Raw genomic sequence first — 12,011 nt, forward strand, 5'->3', positions numbered from 1 at the left:
CAAAACAACCAATACTTCGACCGGTAAAACTGCGCTGCGAATAAAATAGCAAACACTATTCGTGAAGTAGTCGAGGCGCACACCTCTAACAAGGACATGTTGCCATTTTTTTTTGGCGGGTGGCCTCTTGTGATCTGACAATTGTTTTACGGTCACTTGGGTGTTCACTGTATTTGTGCACCTTCGCCTTTGTGCCTTTGGTTGGTTTACTGGGCGTTCGCTGGGCTTTCTTGGTAGGGTTTCCTTTTAGCAAGAATCTTGAAGAAAACAAGAAATGACCTGCAGCCTTAACGAAAGCCGGTAGCCGAACTAATTTATTTTGCTGTTATTGTATTACGTAACTATGCACCCTCTGTTAATCGCTTTGTCATGAGGATAAAAAAAACAAATTGTTTATTTCTGAACAAATCATCGATCTAATTTATTTTGCTGTTATTGTATTACGTAACTATACACCCTCTGTTAATCGCTTTGTCATGAGGATCAAATACATAAATTGTTCATTTCTGAACAAATCATCGATCTCAACTTGTGCACACAGAATATGCTCTGGAGCTTGTGGTCTTTCACTTCAAACAAAACGGTATCGAATCGTTAGTGTAGCCTTTAAACGTGTTCCGATATCATCCTAATGCTCGTTCTGGTTTTCATCTTCTATAAAAAAAACTGCCCCTGTAGCCGCAAAATCTTTCGGTGAACACAAACGCTTTTGTTGCTTTCGACGACCGTTTACCGCTCAGCACCCAGATGTGTTATGATCGTAATTGCGAAGTTGTATTCTAGCAGTTTTATCTAACTTCTGGTAGTTGCTAACATTAAAATTTTGTAGATATTTTTCCGCCTTTTATGCCCGCCTAATTACCGCAGCAGCAGTAACATAGATCGTGACTACGTCGCTTCGCAAGTGCAATCGATCGCTTGTCTCCAGGGGCCGATATTGCTTTCAGAATTCCCACTTGGGCTATTCGCCAACCTTATCGCTTTAGCATTGTGAAGGGGTAAGACAGAGGGGACACGAAAATGGGGCCCTTATCTGTTATCGTAGCCTAGATTGTGATGCTGGCTTCAGTTGTCCGTTGGTCAATCGTACATTGTGGACGTCAACAGAGCGTCAGCAATGAATAATCACTGCAGCTTATCACCGAACGTTTCTGGGAGGAGCGCATACTTGGAACGGGAATCGGGCGTCGCTTCCGCCATTGAGCCGTTTACCATATGGTTGAAGCCACGCGTGGACGTTAACTGCACCGCCAATCGTAGTGGAAATGCCGGACGGCAACTGGTACCGCGTCTCTGGTCTTCCGACTGGCGTAAACTTCCGAGCGACCAACTTTCGAAGTGTCGTGCCTCCGGCGAGGGTTTGCAGCGTATGCCGTCTCATCCCGACGCGCCTGTTTCTGCTGCCGTGTTCCCACACCGTGTGTAAGTCCTGCTGGGATGTCTGCTTCGATGGCGCTTCTTGCCGAGGCGTCAGCTGTCCGTTGGACGGAGTGCACTTCGACGTCGAGGACTGTCACGACATCTCGCTCTCGCCTGACAAGGTGATGAAAATGGAGGTACGGACAGCAGGATTATAATGACGGCCATATGTCTTTTTGCACTGTCACGACGACAGCGACGGTTTACCAGGATACCAGGTATTTTGTTGCGACCGAGAGCAGACGAACAGGTCGGCTCTCTGGTGGCATTGCCATAATTGCCCGAAATGGTATCGCAGCGCGAGCACACGAGATAGGTGAGGAGCAGTGGATGCCACATTAGTAGCGTCCAAAACAATCTCAGTGTGCTGCTTGTACCTCAAACCACACCTCACAATAACGCTGCAAGATTTAGAAGACCTACTAAACCAACTGCCAGAGCCGTTTTTAATAGTTGGCGATTTTAATGCCCACTCCTCTTTCTGTGGGAGTGAAAAGACTGATGCACGTGGCCAGATTTTAGAGGGATTTTACATTATCAATTAACTTCGGCCTTCATAACAGCAGTAAAACTAAATGCTGCTCTCCGAGCTCAGGAAAGATGAGCTGTATAGATGTGTCTTTTAGTTCGCCCTTTGCTTCCAGCGATTCATCACCTGTGCTCATGAACGTAACTTCATCACCAACAATTATCCCAACGAAACCGCGCAGGTGGGAACTTCAGTCTGCCGACTGGGGACTTTTTTACTTTAGAAGCAAATTTAGACAATGTTTTTTTTCGGACACTCTTAGTATTGACGAAGTGAGCGAACTGTTTACATCCTGCATCGTTAATGCTGCGCGCGTAGTTATTCTACAGTCCGCGGGACTGGTAAGGCAAAACTACGAAGTCTGGTGGACACAATAATGTAAGGAGGCAAAAAAGCTGCAAAATAAAGCATGGGGAGCCTTTCGAAGGCACCCAACGCAGGAAAATCTCATAAATGTTAGAAGGTAAATCCGCCTCAAAACCGAGAGTCTCGTAGAAAACTTTTGTTTCGTCCATAAAAAGCTCAGTAACATCAAAGAAAATATGGGAGCAAGTTCGTAAGCTAAACGGGACGTACTCCCCCGACAGCGTATTCCTAAACCATAAAAGCATATCCCGTAGGGGCCCAGGCCGGCCACACCCCCTTCAAACGGCGACGTCACAGCGTGACGTCACGTTCTCGCCGTGCGTGACTTCATGCGACGTGGGTTTTTCTTTTTTTTTTTTTTTTTTTTTTTTTTTCGTTTTGTGCGGCGGCCGATGGTTTCGCTTCGTGCGCGAGGCTGGGGCTGAGTAAAGTCCCTCGAACGAGCTAAAGCTGATGAAGGGACTTTAGGGCTGAGGCGCTGGGGAGCTGACGCACATTTAGTAGAAGTTAAGGGCCCAACCACATGCCGCGTACTTTCGACGTTTCCTCGCGTGGCGACGCGAGCTGACGCGCGAGCAACGCTTATGTCAACGCTCGCCAGATATCCGCCGACGCAGCGCGAGAAAGCAACGGAAAGCTGGCAGCGGCGGTCGGGTTTCACGTCCTCGTGGTTTGGGGTCATTTCTTTCAGCAGAAGAGAATCAATTTCTTTTTAACTTGCAGTTATCGGCTGCCTCGAGACAAATTGCAAGCTATTTCTGTTCGAAAGCGCTCATTCATTTCTGCCTTTTTGGTATTCATCGGGGAGATCGGGTATTTGCGATAGCTTTTTTTTAAAGTTAAATAAGGGTTGTAGTATTAGCATGATGGGGCTTGGCTGCAAGATTGGTGCGTGACGACCAAGCCTTATCAACGCCAGAATGGTAGCGGCGCATGCCATTCCATTCGTTGCTACCGGCTTCCGTAGGGAAGACCGAGGTTTTGCGATAGCTTACCTTGACTCAAATAAGGGGGCTGTGGTTGCATCGCTTGTAGTAATAGCATAACTGCCCTCGGATCCAAGATGGGTGCGTAAGAAACAAGGGTTACCACGGCTCAAATTTCTCAAACATGACCCAAGCAAATCACTCGACAATATTCGTTGGCAGCCTCTGTTAGGGTACCGAATTCTTGGAGCCCGCGTCTTCTTTTGGCGTGGTCGAGCGGTTGCGCACTTGTGTGCTGGCGTTTTATTTTGAAAAAGTCCATGGTTCGAATCTTGGCGAAACCTCGTTTCTTTTCTTTTCTTTTTTTTTTTTTTTTTTTTGAGGGAGGGTTTCATTGGCTTTTCTTTTATTTTTCAAGCTAAACAAAGGGGGCCAGAATGCCTTGCCGTTTAACCTACAAGTGACGTTCGACGGTACCCTCAGTATCAAGGCAGCCACGAAATTTGCTTTGCTCACACTTTGAATATACCATGAAGCTGCAGTCGGTACATAACATCAAGGTTAAATCAAGTAGCAAGTAAAGTTGTGCTAAGTGCGTCTTCGTTCATCATCCTATCTTACTTTGTTCAGATTTGACGGTAATGACACAATTATAAAAACGGATCAACACGCTCGCTGATGTTAACAGCAGATGAACGACCGACGTACGTGTGTGCTTCGACCGTATTCGGAGCAAACGTTCTGCGCTTCGGTACGGAATCCAAAAGACCACCCAAGATCAAAAAAACATTTTCGTCTTTACTGTAATGATCGAGAGTGTTCGCTTTCAGGAACCACATGTACTTGAAAAAGCGTCCGCCTGCGCGCGCACTTAGAGCAACGCGGCCAGAAAGTCGAGCACTTAGAGCAACGCGCCCAGCGCTAGCTTAACTAGGAACTGGATGGAAGACGAGCGTCTGCAGGCTCGCAAGAGAGTGTGGAAAGCGAGAACAGGTATGCAAAGGTATACTTCGTGCTTGAAGCTTCCCAGCGCGTACGTCATGCTCGCGCACGGAGCGAAACCATCGACCGCCGCGAAGCAGCGCGACCACAAAACACCAAAACAAATTGTTGTCTTTACTTTAACGAGAGTGCTAAAGGTTAAACTATATGGACGCGAAATCACGCGTCGCGCGAGCGTCGTTCGGCGGCAACGCGCAGACACGGGCACTTTCAATCACAGAACAGTCAGGGAGGATTTTTCAATCGCGATTGAATTGAATCACGATCGAGTTTGTATTCTAGTTTCGCCCCGAGCGCGAACACAGTCGGCCCCTGGCGGCGGCGGGACGAACCGCTCCTAGTGTGGATGGCGCTCTCGCGTCGTCTGCTTTTTCACGTTGCGTGCGGCGCAAGACGCTTGCTGCACACGACAAAACAACCAATATGTGTGCTCGTTTGGCAGTAAGCAACGACATAGTTATCTCCGCTTGCGCATTTCCTCTAGAAACGCAATAATCAGCGGCCGTTGCGGGTTGATGCGCTGGTTTAATTCCACGAAACATCTTCGCCCTGGTCACCGCTTGAGTGTGAAACGTGTTATAAACATTGCTTCCACACATTGCACTTTTCTTATTGTTGAGTGCAGTCGTCTGCCGTTTCGGGAACGTCGAAGGGTGCTTTTTGAAGGTGGCGTGGTGATTATTTAAAGGATAAAAGTTTAGTACGCGAAACGGGTAAGAAGCGACAAGACCTGTGCATACGCGTGCAAACTCCACACCCTGGTAAAATTGCGCTGTGTCCTTATAGAAAGAAGAAACAAAAAAAAAACATTCATAATGCACACGACCCGTGCGCTATCGCCCATGCATTACCCGGCACGTATTTTACACCGGAAGCGCCTGTGTGATCGTGTCCTTCCCGTACTTTTCTAAAATAAATACCATTTTTGGACAGTCGTTGTTTGTATTGAGGAGGAGGAATAAACATTTATTCAACTGTATCGAATTGCTAATTTTACGTATTATTTAAAATACGTTTCTATGAATGCGCAAGAGTATTTAGGGGGGATTTTTCGGTAACATGAAGCAGTTGTGAGTTTGCGTCTGTCATGTGGCATTTGTCTAGAAACGTGTCCAACCTTGTCCACAAACGTGTCTCACTCAGCATAACCAAATGTCTTATATGGTCACGTCTTAACCTCTTAAGGTGGACCTAAGTTTAAAAAAAGAGGAGAAAACGCGTAATATAATGCACGTTGTTGCCCACATGTGTGAGGGGTGTGTGCCATGACTCGCTGTTTGTTTTTTTAATTTTTTCCCGCAATGCTTGCTTTCAATACAATTTTGAAAAAGGCGAGCCACAATTCCTCGACAATCCCGGAACAAAGGGGGGTTAATCAGTTTTGAAAATACGTACTTCTTTTTCACCGCTACAGAACACGATGGCTATAGTGTAGTTTCGATGATAACCATAGTTCGGCTTTTCGCGTTACATATGCGTTCTCTTCTCGCTGCTCTCGCAACGTTTGCAGGACCCCCCCCCCCCCCCCCCCTTTCCCGAAAAAAAAAACTAAATGCACAGAATTTCATTTTTTAACCTATCCTCAAGAATTAAATGCCAAGACAAAGGCGATATTCAGTTTACAAAACAATGTAGTTACCGGGAATCCGTTGCGCTGGAAATGTTTTACTATATATCTGCAACAGCGCAACTTCATTTATTGCCATCTTTAGGGTTCGTAAGCGACCTTATACGCAAGAATGCAAACACATCTTGCTGTTGCAGGCACCCGTCGGATTTTAAAAGGACCTCAAATAGTCAACATAGCAGCCGTAACAGAACATTTGTGCTCACTGTGAGGTCCCACAAGCTTGGTTTGAACACTGTAAACCTGCTTGTCACTTTGCGAAAACCTAACATGAGATGTTGACTGTACTGCGTGCATTGATAATTCAATTCGCAAGCTCACTATCGACGAAATCCGTAAATAAGTGAACCGAAACCGTTATTCATCAAACCTTCCTTCAGAGTAGTTAAAATTTCATTTCAAAGACCCGTTAGAGCGGTTACATTTATATCTCGTCGCTGATCAAAATTCAGTAATTTTATGTTGCCTTTTGAACACACAAAAAATATCGTAAGCTCTCAGAAAGAATTTCGGGGCAGTTAAGTAGTGTTACCTTTTCAGGGCATCCCACAAATGCAAGAATGCGTCATGCTACCAGTGAAAGCGATTGAGATTGCAGTTGTAAACTGAATTTCAGAGATCGAGGCTTCCTGATTTGTTTCTATTTATGCTTTTATTGAAGGCTCAAAGCCATAGTCTGGAAAGATCGAGCTTGCTACGAGCCACAGCGTACAATTTCATTGTCACAATTACGGCCATTCTGAGATTCCCGATGAGTCGTCACTTTTTTTTTTTTTTGCGTAATAATGAAAACTGACTGCCGCTTCCATGCTGTACATTGAACGTTGAGTAACCGAACTACAGCATACCACTCTTGTTTGCACCTGTCGTGCGCACATACGGCGAGAAAAAGGCACGAAGCGCGCCCACAGTGTGCATTCTTACGGGCCGCTCAGCGGAGCATCCACACTAGCAGCGCGACGCTGTCGCCACCTACATGTCGAGCTCGCGGCGAATACTCCCGCTGCTACACGGCACGCTTCAATCGCGATCGAGAAGTTGCACCGGTTGCATTCGTATACCCCTGATGGCGCCAGAGGGCCCGCTTCCCGCTCCTTTCTCGCGCTGTGTCGACGCCGATATCTGGCGAGCGTGGCGAGCGTAGACGTTCGGCCACGGCATTCGGCGTTGCTCGCGCGTTGCAGCTCGCATCGCCACGCGAGAAAACGGCGAAAGTACGCTGCATGTGGTTGGGCCTTTAACTTCTACTAAATGTGCGTCAGCTCCCCAGCGCCGCAGCCCCAGCTTTGGCCGCCGCCCAAAACGAAAAAAAAAAAAAAAACTACGTCGCATGAAGTCGCGCTCGAAGAGAAAGTGACGTCACGCTGTGACGTCGCTGTTTGATGGGGGTGTGGTCGGCCTGGGCCCCTACGGAATATGGTTTGGGAATACGCCCCCCGACACACTTGCCCTTTTAACAGCACCGGACGTACGCACAAGCAGAGAAGAACAGTCAGATATACTGGGTTACGACCACATGGAGGCTTGACATCATGCGCGATTTAGTAGAACTAGGCATCCGTGGAAGAATGCTGAACTGCTTGAATGACTTCATGGCAAACCGTTCATTTCAAATGCGCCTAGGTTTAACCCGCTCGAGTTTCCTTGTACAGGAGAATGGGGTGCCTCAGGGCTCCATTCTAAGCGCAACACTTTTTGTCATAAAATGAACTCCATATCAAAAATAATTCCAAAGTCGATTATGCATTCGCTCAATGTTGATGAACTTAAAATACCTTGTATGTCCTCCAATGTAGCGACATGTGATAGACAAGTGCAGTTTACTCTAAACAGACTAACAACATGGACAGACAGAAATGTTTTTCAGTTTTCACCGCACAAAACAGTGGCTATTCTTTTCTCACTGAAACGAGGTTTACAGACCGACCCCACCCTACTCCTAAAGGAAATCAATTTGCCCATACAAAACGAACACAGATTTCTCGGCATAACATTTGGAAAAAAACTCACTTTCCTGCCTCACATCAACATCTTGAAAAAGAAAACATCCCGAGCTCTAAACATACCTAAAGTTCTGTCACGCAGACATTGGGTTTCCAACAGGGATTGCGTTTTACAAATTTAACGCTCTGCTGTACGCTCCTGCAAGGACTATGGTTGTAATGGCTCAGTGAGGCAGGCCTACTTTAAACGACCGGGCCCACTCCATAACTTAGGTTTGCGTCTCGCGTCTGGAGCGTGCTGGACATCACCCGCAAACAATCTTTACGTTAAAGGCAAATAACTGTTACTTGCAAACAGAAGAACTATGCTGACATTCCCGTACATACTAAAGATCCGTTGACTCCCAAAACATCTCTGTTACCCCATATATAGTTATAAAATTCCAATCTAGGACACTGTTTATCAGCAAATCTCAAGCAATCGCACTATTGATTCTCCGTTTTGAAGAAAAATGCTAAGAACTGACTATGCTAGCCAGTTTAACTGAAATTGTTCGAAGACGCGACAGGCTACCACCCTGGTATACTTTACCTCTTTTATGCGACTTGACACTGACACGCCTTGATTGCGAAAAAAATTGGCTGCAATCCACGCTGTGAAGGTGATCGGAAAGCAAAGCTTTAAATGGTACCCACAACAATTGCGCATGCGTCATCATTTGAATTCACACACGTGGCTCTATGTGAAACCAGTGATTCTGCCAGCCGGACCTGGAATTCGCGGGGACGGCGTCCCAGTCGAACGCAGTAGCGTCGGCCACGCCCGCGCTACAGCGGCGGACGCCGCCGCTGTAGCCCGGCTGTGCGTCGGCAGGAGGAAAAAGGTAGGAGCGCCTTTCGAAGGGTGAGACAGCGAAACCTAACCATCCTGATTTGCTAGCTCGGGGCAACACCACCGCGGCACACAAGCGCAGACACTGAAACAATTCGTCATTTGAGCTTAGTGATTCCCATTTATGCCGATTAAACTAGTTAGTTAAGTAAGGTTGAGAATTGCGAGAAAGCTGAGGGAACTTTTATAATCACTATTTATCAGAACCAGTTGCTCTTTTCGCCTTTTGTAATACCTGCTAAAACGCAACCGAATTGGTATTCACCAATTTAGAAAACGGAGTCCCATTCGTTGCAAGCAGTGCGCAAAAGCTAGCATTTCTCTAGAGGCCAGATGTCTGTATGTGGTCTCTACATTTTGTTTTCCCGGCCTGCAAACCAATGCTTAAGGTATCTTCGTCGTACGACCGCTTAATTCCGTGGGATCCGGGTTACCCAGGAGGGGCTGTCGAACAAGTTAATCAAGCCGTGCGATGGCAGCGCGCAATGGACGCGAAGGTGTGTAAAAATAGGCCAAAAACAATCGTCGCTAAAGCAGACGACAAAGCAGTCGCTAAAGCAGACGACAAACGCGCCCGCGGCGAGCAGGCGCCTCCCCGCGGGGAAGGCTGCGTTAGTTTTAGGGGCCTTACGCTGGGTAAATTCACAGCACCATATTAAAGGAGTTTTAAGTGATGATGTCGAGGTGGTGTATATCGTTTTTGAAAGAGGACAAGAAGTCTGGTCTGCCAAAGCCACATAGGGCTTGAGTGACAGAGCTTGGCAGTCATCAGAAACCGAAGACACTAAGAAAATAGCTGGCAAAACAGGATCGAATAGGAGAACAACAAATTGAAGTTCCATTTAATGCATTCCTGCCAACTAATTCGCCTCACTGAGGAGAAGTACACCGCAGTATATAACTGCTACCGTTGCCACACCTAAATTGCTAATTGCAGAGTTTGAAAATATTCACCACTTGAAAGTTGCAGCGCCGCAGGTAAGCCGGTATATTGCAGGCACCCACGCGTGTATCGTCTCTCAACCGAATTAGTGCAATAAACTTAAAATAACTTACAAATAAAAATTACGTTCCTTTCTCTTTTCTCTTTTGCCCTATGTGCCGAAGGTGGCTTGCTGGAACAGTCTTCATGGCTGCGAAATGACGGGCACCCTGGCTGGCGTCCTGGAGCATTTCGAACGTGACTGCACCTTCCACGAGGCCATCTGTGGCCGATGCCAGGCACGAGTTGTACAGTCCGACATTGCAGACCACCTCAGGCGCGGTTGCACCGGTAACTCCGAACCTGTCACTAGAACCACCCAGGGTGATTCTGTGTCATCGCGCGAACAGCGCCCGCTTAACCTCGAAGGTGCCCTCGCCAAAGATGCCCTCAAAGATTTCAAAGATGCCCTCGCCGAGCTGAAGATTCTGTTAACTACAAACGGGTCAAACGTGGTTTCGGTTCTGGAAACGAAAGTGAACGAGCTCACGGAAAACATTCGTTCCCTCGAAGCGACGACGCTGGAGCTTGTTGGAACGTCGAGAAAAGACGGAGCTGAGCTATGCCAACAGTTGCTCCAGGCTCAAAGTGAACTGACTTCTTGGCGAAACTCTTTGCGGGAGGGGGCTGGCTCCTCCCGGACTAAGACAAAGGACGCCTTTACATCAACGAGATTCTCGACGCGCACCATGAGAACGCAAACGGATGCGGCAGTCGTCCTCGACCAATCGGAAGCGCAAAAACGAAAATGTAAAGAGTCAGCCGCTAGTTTAAACATGGTTTCAGGAACGCGGTCATGCAGCGTGGAGGTTTCTGGTGCCAAAGTCGGCGGTCGCGACACTTCACGGCGTCCGATGGGCCCTCTGCTAGATTCACAGCCGGCGAAAGAAGTTGCTTCTTTTATCACGCAAGTTGAGAGGAAATGCACCGGGCGCTCTGAGCACCGGCTCGAGTTTACCGGCTGGCAGAGCTTCAAGACAAGAGCGGCGGAAACCGACCAACACGTCTACGCTACCTGCACAGTGTGGTACAGCCAGCAGTTGTGGTTTCGTGTTCTGCTGTTTCTGGAGACCCTGGAAGAAAACGTGCTGCACCTGACTGCCTACGTTAAATTGCAGGGGGCCGGGACCCCATTGGCTACAGCCAAAGTGTGGAGGCCGGTCTCAACTGCCTGGGGCACGCTGAAAATCGCGCACCCGTCGAAGGGCGAACGTGACATTTCTGGGAACCCCTTGAACGGCTGGCGGCCGGCGGGATTTGAACATCACAGCAACATTAAGAGCCAGCATTACACGCAGTTCATGTCTGTGCCAGTGAACAAACTGGAGAAAGAGGGGTACGTGGCCCACGACACGATTCAGTTCCACTTTGTCCTCAAAGGCGTTTGAGCGCGCTTCGCCTCGAACATGCGAGTCATGACAGAGTCAAGGTATTCGTGCGGGTTTTGTAGCACAGATCAAGCAGAAGCGATGAGTGTAAAGAGGACTTTCGGGCCTGATAAAGTTTGAACGTAAGTAAGAAACCGTTGTTTCGAAACAAAGGAAACGATGAAGCGCCTCAAAAAATCTGAGCTGCTCAAGATTTCTCAGCTCTTTTTTTTTGTTCATTTCTAGGATAAAAATTTTATTCTCCTCTAATAGGTTAACCCTTCAAACAAAAACCGCCGCGGTAGCTCATCCACTACATAGAAAATAAACCTGGCCACTCTAGCTGCCCACGCTGCGGTCACGGGTACCCTAACAACCAGCACTACATGTGGCACTGCTTAGAGATTATGCAGACAAGGAACAATTACACAGACTCCCTTTCCCCTTCTCCTGGCACTTGGGAAGTGTGGCTCGACATACCGGAGGACCCCAAAAACAACTCAAACTCGCTCTCCGCAAGCGCACGCAAAGCACCGGCCGGCACCCACCCTCAGTCAGACAATTGACCGCCCCCTCATTACGACTGACAGAAGAGGAGCCCTGGGAGGCCCTCCTCCAACACATTGAAGCAATCCTTAGGGGCGACTGGTAACAGCAGGGCCCCCACCCCCTGCAACGCAGAAGCCTTTATAGAAGCCCAAATAAAGATGTTTCTCACTCTCTCTCTCTCTCTCTCTCTCTCTCTCTCTCTCTCTCTCTCTCTCTCTCTCTCTCTCTCTCTCTCTCTCTCTCTCTCTCTCTCTCTCTCTCTCTGGATAAGGCGGTGTGCTGCTGAGCATGAGGACGCGGGTTCGATTCCCGGACGCGGCGGCCGCTTTTCTGATGGAGGCGAAAAGCAAAAACGCCCGCGTGTACGATTAATCAAATCAACCCTTCAAAGGAGTGTGAATACTGGTCA

General features: G+C 47.9%; 1 protein-coding gene across 2 annotated transcripts; it reads left to right on the forward strand.

The window, feature by feature from the left end:
• Positions 1 to 1,070: 1,070 nt before the first annotated feature.
• LOC144159555 (uncharacterized) lies at positions 1,071 to 11,776 on the forward strand. Of its 2 annotated transcripts, none has more exons than XM_077691121.1 (2): positions 1,071 to 1,541; positions 9,812 to 11,776. In XM_077691121.1, exons 1-2 carry the CDS (start codon positions 1,266 to 1,268, stop codon positions 11,072 to 11,074), a joined length of 1,539 nt encoding a protein of 512 aa, XP_077547247.1. In that variant the 5' UTR covers positions 1,071 to 1,265; the 3' UTR covers positions 11,075 to 11,776. The 2 variants fall into 2 exon arrangements, with proteins under 2 accessions (XP_077547247.1, XP_077547246.1); XM_077691120.1 differs by having other exon boundaries at positions 1,079 to 1,556.
• Positions 11,777 to 12,011: the final 235 nt, after the last annotated feature.

Source organism: Haemaphysalis longicornis, unplaced genomic scaffold (assembly GCF_048455015.1).
Source record: "Haemaphysalis longicornis isolate Haplotype H1 unplaced genomic scaffold, Haemaphysalis longicornis Haplotype H1 scaffold_10, whole genome shotgun sequence".
Classification (NCBI taxonomy): Eukaryota; Metazoa; Arthropoda; class Arachnida; order Ixodida; family Ixodidae; genus Haemaphysalis; species Haemaphysalis longicornis.

Coding starts and splice junctions, on each gene's coding strand:
- LOC144159555 (XM_077691120.1), top strand. CDS start 1,266: ATGCCGGACGGCAACTGGTACCGCGTCTCTGGTCTTCCGACTGGCGTA. Junction 1,557..9,811: donor ACAAGGTGATGAAAATGGAG/GTACGGACAGCA, acceptor TATGTGCCGAAG/GTGGCTTGCTGGAACAGTCT.